Below are 18,700 nucleotides of genomic sequence, written 5' to 3' on the forward strand. Positions count from 1 at the left end.
CATTTATCAAAAACTGTATTTTATCCACAGGAAAAAACTTTCCATGGCAGGAGAGCCTTGATTAGTGTTTCAGTTTAGTCTGTTAAAGGGAGAGTTTAAGGCGAAGGTTGAAGTGACAACGCCACCATACACAGCAATATATAAGAAATAATAAAAAATTAATTTCATTCTCCTAACATTCTATAAGCAATCTCAACTAGAAAGTAAAGCAACAATCCAGAATCCAAGCTGAGTTTCCACTGCCATTTCCTCAGGTCATATTCTCCTTCCTCATTCACTTGGTATGTTCACCTTCTTTACTATGAACTTCTCCAAGTACTGTTCAAACACCCAAGAGTAGCCCACTTTGAATGGCTAAGAAACATTAAACAACTTCAAAGTTCAGCCAAAGCAAAACAATAGGAGGGGCCCCATTCTTCTTTGGTGCTTTTCTTTTAATTCCACTCACTCATTTATTTACACAGATCTCAGATGCCTTCACAGGTTCCATATAACAAAGGGATGCTAGATACATTTACAATGTTTTTGTTCCCTTTTCTGGTTTTGAAAATATTTTTAAAAGGATAATAAGAGACATTCCATGCACCTTGTGGAGACATACTGAAGGCCAAAGTAATCCTTCTTACTCAATCCTAAAGCAGCTCCATTTAAATGGAAAATTACATAAACACACATGCACACACATACATACACACACACAGAGTCAACTATTAGGAGAAAACCTTGCTCCTCTCAGCAAGTCTGAATATCCATATGTTTCCTTCTTTTAACATTGTTCATGGCAGCTCCTTGCTGATCCATGTTTCAACACTTGGATAAAAAACAGGCCTCAACAATTCAACAATCACCATTCTTTTTTACTTTTTTTAGATCTAGTTGTTAGAGAACTTGGGTCCGGGGATTTAATAACCTAAGTCAAAAGGCAACATGGGTTTACTTCCTTCCATGAGACCCATTCCTTCCAGAAGGGAGAGAGATTTCTCGGTAGCAGCCATAAAAATCCAGGTCTATATTGGATCTATGAGAAACACGCAGGTTTACTCTAAACTGACTACAAAGTATAAATGTACAGGAAAAGTCTGAAGTATCAAAATATACACTAAGAGAAAAAATATCCTTATTATGCAGAATTGGTAAAAGGTATAGTGCCTTAAAAAAGGCACATTAAAGATAAACTAAATTTGGCAAAGCCGTATTAGTTAGGTAGTATTAGGGAAGGTTCCAACAGCATCTGCATTAAAGAGAATTATATAATGGGTGAATAAACCCTGGGAAAATACAGATGGCCACATTCTGCATTACTAGATATATATATATATCTATATCTGAAATAACAATTCAGATATGTTCATGCTTGATTCTTACTAGCTTTCCCTCCCATTAATTCAAATTAGTGAGGTAACATAGTTGGCTCACAACCATAGGAATTAAAAAAAATATGTGTTCTGCCCACAGCCACCATGCCTGTTGATTTCCTTAGAGACTACCTCCCTTTAATACTGACAACTCAGGGAACAAAACACAGAAACCATGTGAAGGGCAAATCTTTGGTGGTGGTGGGGAACCACTATATAATGAATTCCAATGATAAGTATCTGCTATGTTAGATCACCTGTGTTGTTCCCCTTGACTGAATTTGTAAAATTCTTTCATAATTTCAAAAGAGATTAATTACTCTGTTGTAGATAATTTCAAATGAACTGAATTTGAGAAAGAAAAGTCATGACCATTCTGGTAGGTAAACTTTCCAGATTAAGTGAATCTACTTTATCAGTGATAAAGCTTGCTGTCCGAGGTCTAAGTTGAAGAAATATCCTTGGTTCTAGTGGCTGGACATGAAAAAGCCACTACTATTTTTAATGCCTAGCCTGGTATTAACAGCATTAAAGATGACAACAAAAAGGGGTTATGGATTTGTGGACTGAAATCCAAACTCTATAAACAGAATGAAATTTAAGCAGTTTGGTTGATATCTTAATTACTCTGCATCTGATTCCATCTATCATGAGAAGAGGAAGCTAAAGCTGAAAATTTCTTTAGTAAAAGTATCTTAAAAGTAACATCCAGACTAAATATATAAGGTGCACAGATATTGTCAGTAAACAGAAATGCCACAGTAAAAGGCTCATGATTGCTCTTAAGACCATTACAAAAATGGACATGTTTAATTTGCAGAGGAGTAAGAACTGGACTTGTGATTTTACCAGAATAAGGAAGTCTTAAGGGAAGGAACTTCCTTTACTAATGTAGCTCAGCACCTTCTAGGCAATTTATAGTCTGTTATCTTAGAGCGGAGGTTCTGAGGCCAAAACCAGATTAAAACGTTAATTAGGAAATGTCCAACAAAATAAAATAAAACAACATAGTGTTAATTTTTTGGTTTCCCAACTCAACACGTGGCTTGTAGGGGATCTGTTTCCATTTCAGTTTGATACCACATAATCTAGAGATCACTTGCCCAAAGTCACATAGCCAATGTGTATCAGAAGTGGGCTATGGTGACTGCCTCTGTGTATGTGTGGTTTATGTATATAGAAATACACATACGTATAATTCAAAATGTCATAGGATCATATTGAAAAGGTCCTTCTAGTTCACTTAGCTCAACCCTCTTACTTTTCAGATGAGGAAGCTCAAGCTCAGAGAGGTTAAAGAGCCAATGGATCACACACAGAGGAAGGAGCAGGGCTAAAATCTGAATCTAGGTCCTTCAACACCAAAATAAATCCTTTTTCAATGGCAACAGTCATACATAGTTATTATAATGAAACCAAAGCCAAACTTTACTTATTATTAGTATGATGTGACATAGCTTTCAAGATTCAATCTATTCTAGGAGAAAGCACATGAAAGCCTGTGGAAACTGGTACTGCTCAGAGACAAGAACTGGCCACACACACAATCATCCTGCTGTTTGTTTGCTTCCTATGCTAGGAAAACCCCCAATAGTTTTCATTGGGACAATTTAGTTAAATGTAGAATTCTAGTATACTATCCCTTCTTATCCACTATTTTGGGGTCAGATTTCTAAAAACACCTGTTACTGAGATTAACACTCATTAAGCACGATTTGCCACTTTTTATCCTAGAAAAGATAAGGATTCTTTGCAGTGCCCGAGGGGAAAAGTGCCTAAAGATTCAGTTTTGCTTATTTCCCCCTTTGCCAGTGTCACCGGCCTTCCTCTTCTATGAAGTTTTTCATGATAAAGATGAGAGAAGGGCCAAGCTTTGCATTAAAAGAGAAGAGACATCACTTGAATGTATGGCCCCAGGCAGGTGATTTCACACCTTTGGGTATTTTCTTCCATACTCAAGTCAATTATAATCTTATAAAAAGGTCTGGAAATTTTATTGCTCTAAAAACCACCATGTCTTTGGCCTCCAATGACACCAAGAACTGAAAAGGTTAGCTCCACAAAATTTTGGTGAGCGTTCTTCCAGAAATTCCTTTTACTGGAGAGAACCAAAAAACAAACACACAAAACATATTTTCCTTAGTTTATCTTAATCCTGACTGAGAGAAACAATGATTTTATAGGAACTTGGGTAAAATGCTTGGCATTTAAAAATAATTGTTCTTGTAGCCACATAATCACTGAGAACAAAATTTGATAGCACCATCTCCCGGAAAAGGCACATTCTGAGGACAGTCTTGCTAAAAAAATAATAAATAAATAAATAAAAATTCAACGTTTTAATCTGGGGGTCTGCAAAATACAATACTCAAAACAGAAAGATACATATAGCTAGGTATATAATGATAGGCATTCTTAGAACAGATAGTTCAAAATAGCATTTCTTTGGGTGATTCTATGCTTCTTCATGTCCTATAACTGGTGTTCTTTTGCTTTCACCCAATATTAAAATTTTTATTTTTGGTATTTTAGGAGTAAAGACTTCTCTAGATAGCTAAGCAAAAACTTGAGATCTGAAATATACCAGGCAAAGTTACAGATAGGATATTTGCACAAGGGTTGATCACTAAAGTGTCAGTATTACTAAACAGCCAATTCAAAGTTATTTATTTTTTCAATTTGAAGTTTTACACTAAAGCTGAATAACTTTTAAAGTACCATTTCTGAGTAAGAAAGCAAGCTAGAATTTGTCCCAGTAAGCAACTTGGCCACTGAAAAAAGACAAATGTCACCAATACAGTGATTGAGTAAATGTCCTTGGAAATGAGAAAAAGATTTGAGGGGAAAACCCTCTCATATTTCCTTTAGTTAATTTTGCATTGAATTTTACATTTGAAAGATATAGGATATATATACACACATGTAAATATAAATACACTTTCTCGTTTCTTTTCTGACTCCTCCAGGATTATCAAAAGTGACGAAAGTGTGGGCAGGGTATATACCTTTATCACTTTTGTTAACACTGTAAGAAAAAGAGAACACACACATGTGTATATATACATAGAAGCAAGTTCATAGGGGTGTCAGGTCATAAGATACACTGAAACATATGACTTCACATCTTGAAACAAAATTTCCCACTTGTTAAGTATGGGAATCCTATGAACCTAAGTAATCCACAAAAAACCAAAACAACAAAACCCCACAACAAAACAGGAAATCTCAATAACAGAATGAGATTCTAATTATTCATGCGTGACAGGTGCCATCTAAAGACTTATGATTCACACAAAGGAAAGTATGCCAGATTAATGACATCTGGCTATAGATGAAAAATTAGAAGAATCCATTGTGAAAATTCCTTTTATGTGTTATCAGTCTTCAAAGTATATACAAACAGTATTGGAAAGGAATTGTTTGAACAGATGTTCAAGATCAGCTTAATGACCCAGAGTAAAAATGCCACGAGAAGGAGTTAGTTCAGCACATTGGCAAATGTTAGTTACCACCCCCTGCCCTCCAAACTCTATCCCAGATGAACAAAAACACAAATATAAAAAATCTAGCTGGTTTCTTTGAAAAATTAGACCCAAAGTTCAAACTTCTTGAGTCTAAATAACATAAAAATAATTTTTTGCAAGGTCACATTGTCTTCTGAAAAGAACTACAATTTAGTACTTCTCAGACAATAGTCCCTCACCCAGACCATTTTTCTGATGCTCTACAGTATTCTCACCCTTCCCCTCACCAAGAAGCCCCTTTGCCAGCACCTCTACAATCCTATAACTGACTTTTGTCTTCCTGGATATTTTCATATCTCTAACTGAAGCTAAATTGTCAATTATCAGTCCAGTTGTAGAAATGAATAGGAGGGCAGAAGATTCAACAGACTGTAAAGCTAGGCAAACTGGGCCAGGTTATGAAATGGCTGGAGATGATAATTCTAGGAGGTGCGGGTAAGCTGTGTTCACATACCTGTCAAACAAGCTGTCCATCCTCGCTAATAACTTTCCTGAACTATTTCCTTAGAAAAGAAAATGATTACTTATATTGTGATCAAGAACATTTCCACAGAAGTATTTTTTAAAGAATTCTGAATTTCTCCTTAAAGAAAAACAACAAAAGAAATCCAGGGACTCCAATAAAAACAAAAATAAAAACATGTCATCAACTACCACTGAAGATGACTTGCCCTTTTTCCAAAAGGGAAAGATTAAAAAATTCAAATGTTTTAAATAAAGGAAGATAAGGATATTTAATCTCAGCCTTATCATTATGCTTAATTTCCATTCCACTGATTTTTCTTTAGAGGGGAAAAAGATACCTGGTTTCAAATACCAAGCCTTGATTCTTGCCCACCTCCTCATTCTCTAGTGCAGTTAACCGTTTCTCTTTAAATAAATATAGCAGCTATAATATCACAAAAATGTTTGGCCCAAAATGCCTGAAACTTAATATTGGAATGCAAAAATGAACATTGGCATATTTGCATTCAACTTCCAACTTTCTCTTCACATGAAAACCAATTATTCCTGCTAATAGGGCTAACATTTTAAAATAACATTTTAAAATTTCAAATTAAACAAAAAGAAAAGAGAAAATATTTAAAGCAGCAAACAAATTTAAAAGCACATACAGATAATAAGGGCAGGAGGGGAAGTACACACACAGTATCTCAGAAACATTTCTTTTTAAAAAATGATCAAAAAGGTTAAATATTATGCACTAAGATGCAATAATAAATGCTTAACCTAGTTGCAAAAAAAAAATGCCACTTGGACCCAGCATCTTCAAACCTTAATGTTGACTGAAATTATATTTCCAATCATAATTTTTAGTATGCAAAATAGAAACTGTTTTTTTCACTCAAGCTAAATGATGTTGAACTAGCATTGTTATGAAATTCAGAGCACTCCCAAAAGGAATTACTCAAAAAGTAAACATTTACATTTATTTTTCTCTTAAAAAGTGCTTCCAAAAGATTTAAAACAAGGGTCTCCTAAAGCAGGTCTTCTGTAAGGTACTGAGAAGTATCTTCCCTGTAAATGGGGGATATTTACATTGCTTACTTAAGAAACTAGAGTTTCTTCCCTCTTAAGTCACTAACAAAAGGAAATATATAGCAGCCATACAGAAATCTGGCCCTTTATCACTTAGAGGTCTGTTGTGTTTCCTTCTATTGTCTACCCACATGACCACATCCAGTGCAAGTTTAATTACTAAAAATTCCTGTCTTTGCAGTATACATTTTTCTTGGGAAAATGGGGAGAAAATAGAGGTATTATGACCCTCCTTCACCAACTCTAACCCCCCACCTCAGCCAACTACACTGTAAAGTTCTTGGAGACAGATGTTGTGAAAAGCACTACATACATTTCAATACAACATAGAAATGCTGCCCCAAATACAGTACTTTTTCAATTTTCTGGCATAAAAAGAGATTTATGCCTGCTGGAGCAAATGGGCTCAGATTTTAGGCTCAAAATACAGTAAATTGGCAATAAGTGGGTTATGTATAAGAAACAAAACTAAAGAACTAAACCTATTGGTTTTCATGTGGAGAATAGGTGGGACATTAAAGGGCTGGGATAACAGCAATGCCCATTATCAACTACCAGCAGTAGTGATACTTTGAACCAGTGCAAACAAAACAGTTAAAAATGTTTCTCAAGAATTACAAAGTGCATGATTCCTGATTCCCTATTATTGAACGCTCAGTTCTGACAGCTTTATAGTCCTTTCTTCACTTTAAAGTGGAATGAAGGTATTAAAAGCTTTGTGAAATTTCACATCTCAGTGATTTAACTTACTTATATTATATCCCAGCCCTTAGTCTGTATTTATAAAGTGAAATGAAGCATTTAAGTCACAAACATCCTAATTTTAAAGGGAATTTTTAGCAATGATTAAGCAAAAAAGTGCCTCTGGGGTCATAGTTCACTAGGAAGTTTTCCTGATTCACTTCAGTCAAATGAAAATAGGCACGAGGAAACGTGATTCCTGGCCTTTATTAAAACTCAAAGTTCTGGTTCATTTCTAATAGAGAAGCACACACCCCAACAAAGGTGGTTCTACTTCCCTCTGCCATCAGTGTGAGGTTACCCAGAAAGCTCCCCATGTGCCTATGGATGACACACTTTCTTTCTGAGATTAAGGCTTTTTTTGGTTTACTTTGCCCTTTTAAAAGCATGGAGATGCTGCTCTCCCCCAGAGAGTGGTACAAAAGCTATTACAATACATCCAAGCAGACACAACTTTCCTTTAGAACAGCTTATTGCACTACAAGATAGCAAAAACAAGGCATCGATTCTTAAAATAAACATGATTACATTTCTAAAAAGGATGTGGCCAATATGATCTATAATTATTAAATTAAAGCATTATTACTCTAATAAATACCAAAGAAAGGAAGCTAAACTTCAAAAGGCATACAAATGTTTCTACACACACATGCAATATACTCTGTGTGTGTGTGTGTGTGTGTGTGTGTGTATTATATATATTGAAAGTCACATTAAGGTAGGAGAGGCAGCAAGTAAATTAGCAAAAAACAAAAACAAAAAAACCCCTTCTTCCATCCTCATGCTTCAGAAAGACCTCAACTCTGGATTTCTAATTATTTAAAATATCTACCCCTTAGGAACACTTTCCAGGGTGACCATCTGTATTCAATTTGTAAAATGCAAGAGACTTCAAAATCCATACTGCTTACCAGAGAAACACAGTGAAAACTTCTAACAAGGTAAAACAACAGCTAAAATAATTTAGGTTACTACTCGTGCTTATGTGGACCTCTTGCATATTGGCAAACACAAAGTCCATATTTGTCTATATCTATCTATCCACACACATACTCAATGCACATGTCAATATATAAGCACTTCCCCCTACATGGAAATGATGTCTAGAGCTGAGGACTCAGAGCTGTATAAAATCACGCAGACAGCAGCTGGCAAAACCAATTGAGGAGGGAGTGCAAAAAAGAAAAATCTAGTCAGTCAATGCTGCACATTCAAATGTAGCAGAGAGGAGTTTTCAAATGTCACGGGTAGCATTAAAAAAAAAGTACTGAGGTTGATAAGGTGGAGAGAAGGAAAAAGAAAAGGGACGTAATGAGCAAAAAAGGAAAAGAGAATGCTCTCCAATGGAGTGGGGTATAAAATTACATACATTGCCATATATCTAGTATCTATGCAGACAAATATATACACACACACACATACATACATATAGGAAGTATGCACGTGCATATTTTAAAATACACACATGGACACTTTATACATGTATACACACTTTTTGTACTTTTTGCACACTTGTTTTGAACAATTATTTTGATTATTCCTGTAGGTATATATTTGTTAAACCATAATTTTTTCTTTTTTGCAAAGATAGTTGTGCTGCCAAACAACTTGAGGTAAAGGCATTAGAAGGGTTTAACTACAAGAAAAAAATGGATTGCGATACTTCCTTCGGGAGACCGCACAAAAAGCAGTTGGCTGGTTTCATATTGCATAATAGAGCTATGTTCCTTGATGAAGTAAACAATCTTCCGAGCATCAATTTGAGGATAAGCCCCTGGCCCCCACATAGTGTTGGCCTCCCTATGGCTGGAGGCGTGCATGCCCTTTCAACTGACCCCATTGGAAACATACGTTGTATGTGAATTCATTTTCAGTTTTTCCCTCAAAGAATATACTTGGACTCCATTTTTTTAAGCAAAGTACATTGTGCGTAAGGTGTCTTGGTGAATCTGTACAGCCTTGGCAAGAGCTTGTGGATCTCTACCATTGCTCTGTCCTGAAACATGACTTCCTTCAGCACTGCAAGAGAAGTGAAAATCAACATGTAAATTTAAGGGATCTGAGAATTGCTATACTAGAGAAATAATACTTTCCTCCTGGGATAATTAAGTAGAATAATTGTATCACTGTTATTATTATTCATTGGGAAAAACAATAGATAACTCACTTTCTTAGCAAATAAATTGGGAATTCAAGATTAAAAGCAGTAATTTGTAGGTTTTATTTCAGCTTAAAAATCATAAGATCCATTTGGCTTAGTTGGAATGCTAATGTCTTCATCCTGAATGGCAATCTTCTGAGGAAAAAGATGTATATTAAGGCATAATAGCAGAAAAACTTCCACATTTACCTTAGTTGTCTGCATTCTCTGAAGTCTTCATAAACATAGAATGCTATTATTTTTCTGAGAAAATATATGGATTATGAGTTCTGAAAGTAAGAATTTCAAATCCGTTTATCTGAATTATTTTAGGTCAGGTACAGAAGTTTTAAGCTCTATTCTCTCCTGTATAGTCAGTCAACCAAGAAGCTTTAAAAGAAAATCTACGGGCTTAATATAGTGAGAAGCTGGGTGTGGAGAAGAATAGGAGAGGCTCAAAATTCAATTCAATAAACATTTTATTAAGCATTTACTATGTTTCAGGCATCGTGCTAAGTACTTAGAAGAGTAACTAATAATATCTTTGTCCTATTCCAATTTTACCTGTCATGTTCTTTGTCCACAAGGTGATATCTGGCTCTGAATGCTACCAGGTGAGCATAATATGCTGGTGCAGGTATCGAAACAGATCGAGTGCAACGCACATACGTGTGGCAGAGTTGGTAAGTTAGCAGCTGAAGTTCATCCGCAGTAAAACAGTTATCATCCCACAAAACATGATAGTGTGAGGGACGGCTGGTACCCTGGTAAAAAGCAATAGCACAATTCTCATGGAATAAAAAACTTGGACCAACACTCACATATACATAGTGCACGAGCTTAACTCCCATCCTTTAGTTTAAAAAAAAAAAAAAAGCATCTAGCTAACATTAGTAAAAACTGATTCTAGTTTCTTCTTTGATACAATCTCCAGTCTTCTTGATGACTAAATCTTTCTCATTTCTTTTCAGCTGAGCTACTTCCTGTTACTTTTGTTATTTCCCTAGCACAGGCTCTGGTTTCTTAACAGTCTGGCTTTCTGCTCTAGCTTTTCTGTCTTCATTTCCTACCTCTCTCCAATTTATATTTCATGCTACACTTTCCACCTTGTGTGATCAAGGGCAAGTAATTTAGCTTTCTTGGGCCTATTTCCTCATCTGTAAAATCAGAGAGTATCTGAAGTTTCAGTTCTAGATTTTTGGTTTTTTAAAAAAACCACTAGTGCCAGAATAATTTTCCTTATGCACATGTATTGCCACGTTACTCCTTGTAATTCAACAAACAGGTATGAAACATAATAGCATGTGAAGCACTGTTTGAGGCACCAATTATTATAAAGACAGAAATGAAACAGGCTCTGCCCTAAAGGAAATTACATTTTAGGGGGAGAAAGCAACTTGTCCACTGATAAGTAAACCCAAAGCACATATACAAGGTGATCTTGTGCAGAAGCACTAATATCTCAGGGGCTCAGGTGGTGGTACTTCAGAGTTGGGCTTTGGCGGGAGCTGGGGGATCTAAGAAGCTGAGGGGATGTTTTGTAAGAGAAAAGGAAAATTGTACAGCTTGGCAAGACTATAGATTAATTAGATATTTCTCATTCATGTACTGGCAGCTAGGTGGCACACTGGATAAAGTGCTGGGCCAGGAGGCAGGAAGACTCCTCTTCTTGAGGTCAAATCTAGCCTCAGACACTTACTAGCTGTGTGATCTTGGGCAAATCATTTCACCTTGTTTGCCTCCATTTCCTCATCTATAAGCTGAGGAGATTACAGTTCCATTGATCTAGAGGAGAAGATATGGCACACCACTCCGGTATCTTTGTCAAGAGAACTCCAAGTGGGATCACAAAGTATCAGACATAACTGAATGACAACAAAACAACCATTCAGGTACTATGTGCATATCACTATACTAAGAGCTGGAAATATAAATATGAATGTAAAAAATCCCTTCTTGCAGAGAGCTAACATTTTAGTGATGAAGACAAGTACAATCAGTGAATATGTATATATTCATGTATTCAGAATAAATATGAAAAACAAATATAAAGAAATTATATACAAGATGGTTTGGGAGAGAAGGTACTAGCAGTGAGGGGAAAAGATCAGGGAAAGCTTCCTACAGAAGATGATGTTTAAGCTTTGTCTTTAAGCAAAGGAGAATGATGTAAAATTAGTTTGAAATATTAGGCTTAAGTCACATCATAAAGGGCTTTAATTCTCAAAAAGCAGCATTGTTATTTTATTCTAGAGGCAATAGGGACCCACTAAAGCTTCTGGAGCAAAGGAATTCCATGATCAGACCTATACTTTAGGTATATACATTTTGTAGCTGTATGGCAGAAGGCTCAGAGAGAGAAAGAACCTGGAGGTGGTGATTAATTTAGTAGTCTATTGCAAAAATCCAAGAAATAAGTAATAAGTGTCTTAAATGGGGGAGGAGCATAGGATCCTTAATGACTACTGAATAAAATTTCAACTCTTTAGTTTGGCTTTCAAGGTCCACCACAACCAATCATGTTTTATTCCAGTCTTTTTCTCACTTTTAGTCCTAGCACAGTGCCTGGCACAGAATAGGCATTTAATAAATGTCTGTCAGCGTAGTGTCAGAGTAGATTATTTGTCATCCATTGCATATCTCTGGTGCTTACCTCTCTGAGGTGCCTTTGTCTCTTCTGTCCCCTAGTCTGTAAGCTTATGTTCCTACTCCATTCCCATCATTTGAAAGGCTACACTTGACATGTTGCCTCTTCCAAGATCACTCCCAGGTCTCTCCCCAACATCCCTAACATCTTTTCTTCCTTGGATCCTGCAAATCACTTTGCATAACTTATACTCTTGCAATCCTGAATTATAGTAAACATGTAGTATAATAATATGTTCTATTTCCTTGGGGACCATTCCTCAATTCTGTTCATTTCACTTGTGCTTTACGTACTTTAGATGCATTGGGGAAAAAAGTCAATGGAAAGCATTTACCTGGAGTGAGATATGAAATTATGCTTAAGCATTTCCTGAAAGAAAAAGATACTTGAAGCAAGTTCAGCTAAAGCTATAATGAGGTTTGAACAACAAAATTTTACCTTTAAGAGGCTAATATTTAAAAAAAAAGAAATGATCATTGATATTTACAAGTGTATGTCAAAGGCTTACCTGTATTCCAGCATGACTACAGAGGTAAAAATCAAACTCATATGGGTGAGTAATATCTGTATCTACTGTTGTTCCAGCTGGGATGTTTCCACTTCTTCCAACCTATTTTTTTCCATCAAAATTTAAACAAAACATAAACAACAGGAAGGTAGGTATACCAGAGGGAAATAAATTCACAATATATGTCTGCTACCTAAATAGATTTAAGCTCTTTTATCTAGCTTGAGTTTCAGGTTTCCATATCTGTTTATTTCTGATCCTCCTAAAGGTGGTTTCATCCCTCCCAGGGTTACTACTCCATGGAGCATTTGGCATGAGGTATTCTAGAAGATACTTGGAACTACATATTTTATTACCAGTTCTGCCATTCTTTATCACCATATCTTTTTTCTCATCACTATATTCCAATTTATATTTTAAACACTTCAGAGCAGTTTTTTTTCTCTTAGGCATAATAAGGCTTGAAAATTAAATGAATACAATCATTTAAACTGTGAGTGCCACAGGTTGTGGTTATCTGGGCCAAATGGCTAGGTCTCTTTTTGCCCTGTTTGTACGATAGATTAACATGAACTAGTAATTGATGTTTTCTCTTGAAAATACTCAACTTAAGAGGTTATATACAAGCATAATTATTAATTTATCTCTAATTGTTATTTATAAGAAAATGATGGAGAGGTAGCATAACACTGTGGATAGAGCTATCTTTGAATTCAGGAAGGTCTGTGTTCAAATTTAGCCTTTGACATAGATAAGGAAATCACTTAAGCTCTCTGCCCCAGGCAATTCTCTAAGATTAAGTTGTAGAGCAGCTGCCTGGGTAGCTTGCATGGGTATAAGGTATTCCCTTGCTGCTAGTTCACCACATTAAGGGCTCTTAGGGCAGTATGTAGTTTTGTTCTTTATAACCTGGCTTTTGCTCCATACAACATTTAGAGTAAAACCAAATGAAATAGAAATATCTATATTTGGATTAAATACTTTTGTGAATAAAATTCATTTCTGTTATGAAATGTTGGTTAATTTAACTCCAGTTTCATTTGTTTTTCTTTAACGAGAAGCCTTTAAACTTTCTCTCATTTATGCTTCAGGTATTAATGGTTTTGTGGCTTCCAGACAGCTTGGTTACTTGACACTTAATAGAGAGCACTGATTTGCTACTCTAGCAGTCTTCTTTCTCAGAGGATAACATTTGCCCTCTGCATCCCACATCTTTTTTTTTTTTTTTTTTTTTTTTTTTTTGTTCCAAGTGGCTTGATTTTCTAGCTTAGTAAACTTTCTCCTCTTTGGTATACACACACGAGAATGCCATCTGACCAATGCCCCCTAATCTTCATTTAATTTAGCACAAGGCAACTTATAACTAGGTGGCTTCTCTTCCCTAATTCCTTGAGTTTTAAAGCTAGTTTTGATATAAAAGTTAATTTGCCGCAAATGGTTTGATATCAAACATAAACCATTCTAGTAGGCTTTTAGTTTCATTCTTTATAACTGACTTTTTTCTAGAGAGCATAGCAGACTCTTAAAAAATCTCTAAAGGCTAGGTCTTTTCTTCTGAATATTTGAACACCAAGAGTTTATAGACAGATATGCAATGTTTTCATACTAACTTAAAAACAAAATGAATTTTTACTAGTCAGTTGTTATTAATGCCAGAAACTAAAAAAGTCATTCACCTCTAACAGTCAACACCTATGAATCTATAGCTTCTGTACCCAATGTGAGAATTAAAATTAATATACAGTATCTCCAAATATTATATTTAATAAGATTTATTAATAATAAATTTGAAGAAAAAGGAATAAAAAGACAAAAGTAAAAACCTGAGTCAAGCCACCTCCCCCAGCAGAACACATGATAAAAAAGAGAGCTAGGGTGGAGTTACAGAACTATATACAAACAAGGTAACAACACAAACGTGAGGACAAAGGAAAAGAGATGCTGGGAGATGAAGTCCAAAGGTACAAAATTTCTAATTAATATGAATTAATACATTATACTTTGTTTCACACATACAACCACTATTCTATAAGAACAGAGAAGCCAATTTCCTTGGCAAGGATCACCTGAAACATGATGTGTTATGGGTTATGAGTCGTTGCTAATCATATGCAATGTGTGCTTGACTGATGACACTGTCTCAAATGCAAGATTAGAAACCATGGAAAACTACTCAAAAATAAATAAATAGATTTAATATCAAATGCAAGATTACCCTTTCGGTTCTGTCAGCACAAAATAGCCGTGTGTGGTGGCGTTTCTGCACCACAATGTAGGTGATGCCAGGCTGGTAGTCCTTCTCCAAGCTGATACAGGCTTCTCGAATTGCAAGCAGCTCATAATATAACACCTGTATCAGAAAGTTTAGTTAATTCAACCTGTATTTTTTGTAAACCTTCTGTGGAAAAAGAATGTTTTATACTAAGGTTCCTGATTTTCTCTTCCCATTTCTCAATTTACTTTCTTATTCTATTTATTTAGCATGCCACTTTAGACTCTGCCAACATGCCTCCCTACACCCCTGTGGCCTCCTTCTCCCAACAAATCAACATTATGCCCTCCCAGTCACGCACTCCCTCCCCCACTCCAGCCATCAACAGAATACTCCCTTTATGTATTCTCTTCTTCCCATAGAATGTAAGTTCTTTTGAGGGCAGTGACATTTTCTCTTTTTGCTTATTATAGTTCTATTCCCAGTACTTTGTACCATGCCTGGTGCATCAATAATCACTTAATAAATATTTCTTCACTGACTGCCAACTTTGTGTGGTACAAGGTGGAAGAAGTTACCAAATTTAGGTGAGATACAGCTTGGCCCTTGATAAGTTAACATTCTAGTTAAAGGATCAAAAAAAAAATAGCTATTCTGTGTGGCATTACATGCCAAATGCATTAAAGAGTTACAAAACTAAGCATTGTTTATGGTTGAAAGGTAGAGTTATTTCTGATGGAGGTGCAAGATCATCAGGAAAAGCTTCAAGGAACAATGGCACCCCATCTGTCAAAATGTATGCTCCTTACACCTATCAAAACCTATCTCCCGACCAATTCAGAAAGAAATGATGTTGAAACATTGAATTTTAAACCATGTATGACTTCTCAACTCTAAATTCTTCAGAGCTGGAATTCACTATGTAGGCACCATTTCTAGATTCATCCCTGGAACAAAAACCTCTGGGTAGCTCACCTGGCGAAATTGGCCCTCAGAAACACCATCCCGATAAAAGATGATGCGAGTGGGCTTGAACCGAGTTGACTTATAGAACTGGATGAGAAGTTCCCTGACCATGGAGGCCAAATCTTGGATGATCTCCTGTCGAGGTCTTTGAACTCTTACTGTGGCACAATATCTGCTTGGGTGGGCATCCATACTGCCTACAACCTACAAAAGGGATGCATAAGAAAATAAATAACTATCAATGTCATGTGGAATTATTACAAATTAATCGATTTCTTCTATTAGAATTACTAGATAATTTCTAATAAAGAAGATTAAGGTCCATAAGTAACCTATTGTGCTACAAAGTCTATTCTTCATTCTTTTACAAACCTCTAAGCAACAGGAGGTAATACAAAAGGCAATGAAGGCTCAGAGTTGGAAGTGAGTTTTATCTTGGCTTCAATACTTAAAGATGCATGCTTATGGACAAATAAAAATTTCTGAGTCTCAATTTCCTTATCTGAAAAACAAGAGTAATACTGTCCTAATGATGAACATTAAGAATAGGGTCATTGTGTGTAGGAAATGAAATACTGCACGCGAATGCATTTTATAAACTGAAATGCAAAAGAAAAGTGGGCATTCTTTATTATATATAGCCTGGGAGAGAACTCTTCACCTCTCCAGCCCATGCCACCAACAAGGGGATGGACGCTGCTGACAGGTGCCAATGAGAAGCCTATAGGATAAGAAAAAGAAGAAAGGAAATGAGGGAAAACAGACATAGCTTGCCACTAAGAATTGCTTGAAGGACCATTTAACAGCACTAGCTCCAGAAATATCATTCTGGAAGATTTTTTTCCTTTAAAATATAAATTTAAAGACTGCCTGCCCTTTGATCCAGCCATACCACTGCTGGGTCTATATCCTAAAGAGATAATAAGGAAAAAGACATGTACAAAAATATTTATAGCTGTGCTCTTTGTGGTGGCAAAAATCTGGAAAATGAGGGTATGTCCTTCAATTGGGGAATGCCTGAACAAATTGCGGTATATGCTGGTGTTGGAATACTATTGCTCTCAAAGGAATAATAAACTGGAGGAATTCCATGTGAACTGGAAAGACCTCCAGGAATTGATGCAGAGTGAAAGGAGCAAAACCAGGAGAACATTATACACAGAGTCTGATACACTGTGGCACAATCAAATATAATAGACTTCTCTACTAGCAGCAATGTAATGATCCAGGACAATTCTGAGGGACTTATGAGAAAGAACGCTATCCACAATCACAAAAAGAACGGTGGGAGAAGAAACACAGAAGAAAAACGATTGCTTGATCACATGGTTCGATGGGGATATGATTGGGGATGTAGACTCTAAGCAATCAACCTGGTGCAAATATCAATAATATGGAAATAGGGCTTGATCAATGACACATGTAAAACCCAGTGGAATTATTCATTGGCTATGGGAGGGGGGTGGGAGGAGAGAAGAGAAAGAACACGATTCATGTAACCATGGAAAAACACCCTAAACTAAAAAAACTTATTAAATATATAAATAAATTTAATAAAGTCAAAAATAAGAAATGCAATCAGACATAAAACTATGAACTCTCAGTGAAAAAGTTTAACAAAAAGACAGTAACACCTTTATATAAAATCAAAGAATTTTAGAACTGCAAAGAATCTTAAAGGCCACCTATCCAATCCATACACGAATGGGGATCTTTTCAATAATATGCAAGGAGTCATACAGCATTCACCTGAAGTAGAAACTTACCAAGGAAGCTCACTCTACTTTTGGAAAGTTCTAATTTTAAGGGAACTTTTGGTCACTTATTTTGCTTCCATGTCCTCTTCCAATCATTTTTTTATTCTGTAAATTTATCAGATTATTGCATTCCCTCCTCACCCATTGCACTAGTCATAGTAACTTGTCTCCATTCGGTTTTCCTTGCCTGGAATCACTTCCACAATTGTTTCCCCTAAATGTCCATCCCTTTAACCTTCTTTGTAAGAAAAAAGTTAATTGAATCCAACAGAGACTACTGCTTCCATTTTTTTCCAGGTTTTCCTGTGTTTTTTGTCAGTTAATGCACACTAATATTCTATTACATTGCTATTTCTGAATCACTGGACAAAAAAAAGTAGGTTTTCCGTTTTTGCTATTATAAGTATCATAAGACTACTACGAATAGATCTTTTTCTTTTTATGATATCTTTAGGAATAGTCCAAATTACAAATATGGTTGAAAAGTTCATTGTGGAATTCCTATACTATCCAAAGAGATTCAACCAATCTGCAGCTTCCTATCTGTTTTCCAATTCCTCCAACTAACAATTAATTTTATTATCTTTGCCAATTTGGTAAAATGGCAAAATTATCATCTCATCTCAAAGATGTAATTTCAATTTCCCAAATTACAGAGTTGGAACAGTTTTTCATGTGATTATTAATAATGTTAATTCTTTCAAGAACTTCCTATTGTGTAATCTTTGGCTACCAATTTACAACAGGAGTATTATTCCTATTAATGTGTCAGAGTTATAGATTCTGCAGATTTTATTTTTATTAGGGCATTTAAGTCAAAGGTCCTCCCTCTATAATCTGCCTTGCTTTTTATTCGGGATACACCGCTTTTTGCCAAGTAAAACTTTTTTTCTGTATAAAGCAGACCATCTAGTTTGACTCTCATAATTTTCTTCCCATTTCTCTAAAAGATATAATTATGAAGATGAAATAATGTTTCTAACATGTTATTGAAAACTTAGGTTGATTTAACTGGAATGGAATATGGTGTGAAGCATGGTTCTACTCCCTTTTCTGGATAAATAATAACCCAATTTTCTTGATTTTAAATGAATGATGATTCCTTTATAGCCACTTATTTATAATGTGGGTGTTGTCTTATATTTCACTATATCTACCAGCTTAACCTAAAAAACAAGTGAACCATCAATGTACTTGAAGTTTCATCAGGATAAAGCTCAATCATCATCATCTATCACTTTAATTTTGAGAACGTTTATTACCAAGTTCCTATTAAAATTCTATTTTGTTTTGTAGAGAAGTAACAATGGC

The 18,700-nt window shown here is 35.6% G+C and overlaps 1 protein-coding gene across 1 annotated transcript in view; it reads right to left on the reverse strand.

Moving 5' to 3' along the window:
* Positions 1–8,670: 8,670 nt before the first annotated feature.
* The window catches only part of LOC123241074 (protein argonaute-3), a gene marked incomplete at its 5' end in the record, with an annotated part of 72,425 nt that continues 62,395 nt past the window's right edge, over positions 8,671–18,700 (reverse strand). Inside the window, 5 exons of the mRNA XM_044668781.1 lie at positions 8,671–9,178; positions 9,864–10,063; positions 12,455–12,556; positions 14,670–14,804; positions 15,642–15,836. Of these exons, the coding sequence (XP_044524716.1) occupies positions 9,070–9,178; positions 9,864–10,063; positions 12,455–12,556; positions 14,670–14,804; positions 15,642–15,836 (741 nt within the window). The remainder of the gene's footprint in view (positions 9,179–9,863; positions 10,064–12,454; positions 12,557–14,669; positions 14,805–15,641; positions 15,837–18,700) is intronic.

Source organism: Gracilinanus agilis, chromosome 3 (genome assembly GCF_016433145.1).
Source record: "Gracilinanus agilis isolate LMUSP501 chromosome 3, AgileGrace, whole genome shotgun sequence".
Classification (NCBI taxonomy): domain Eukaryota; kingdom Metazoa; phylum Chordata; class Mammalia; order Didelphimorphia; family Didelphidae; genus Gracilinanus; species Gracilinanus agilis.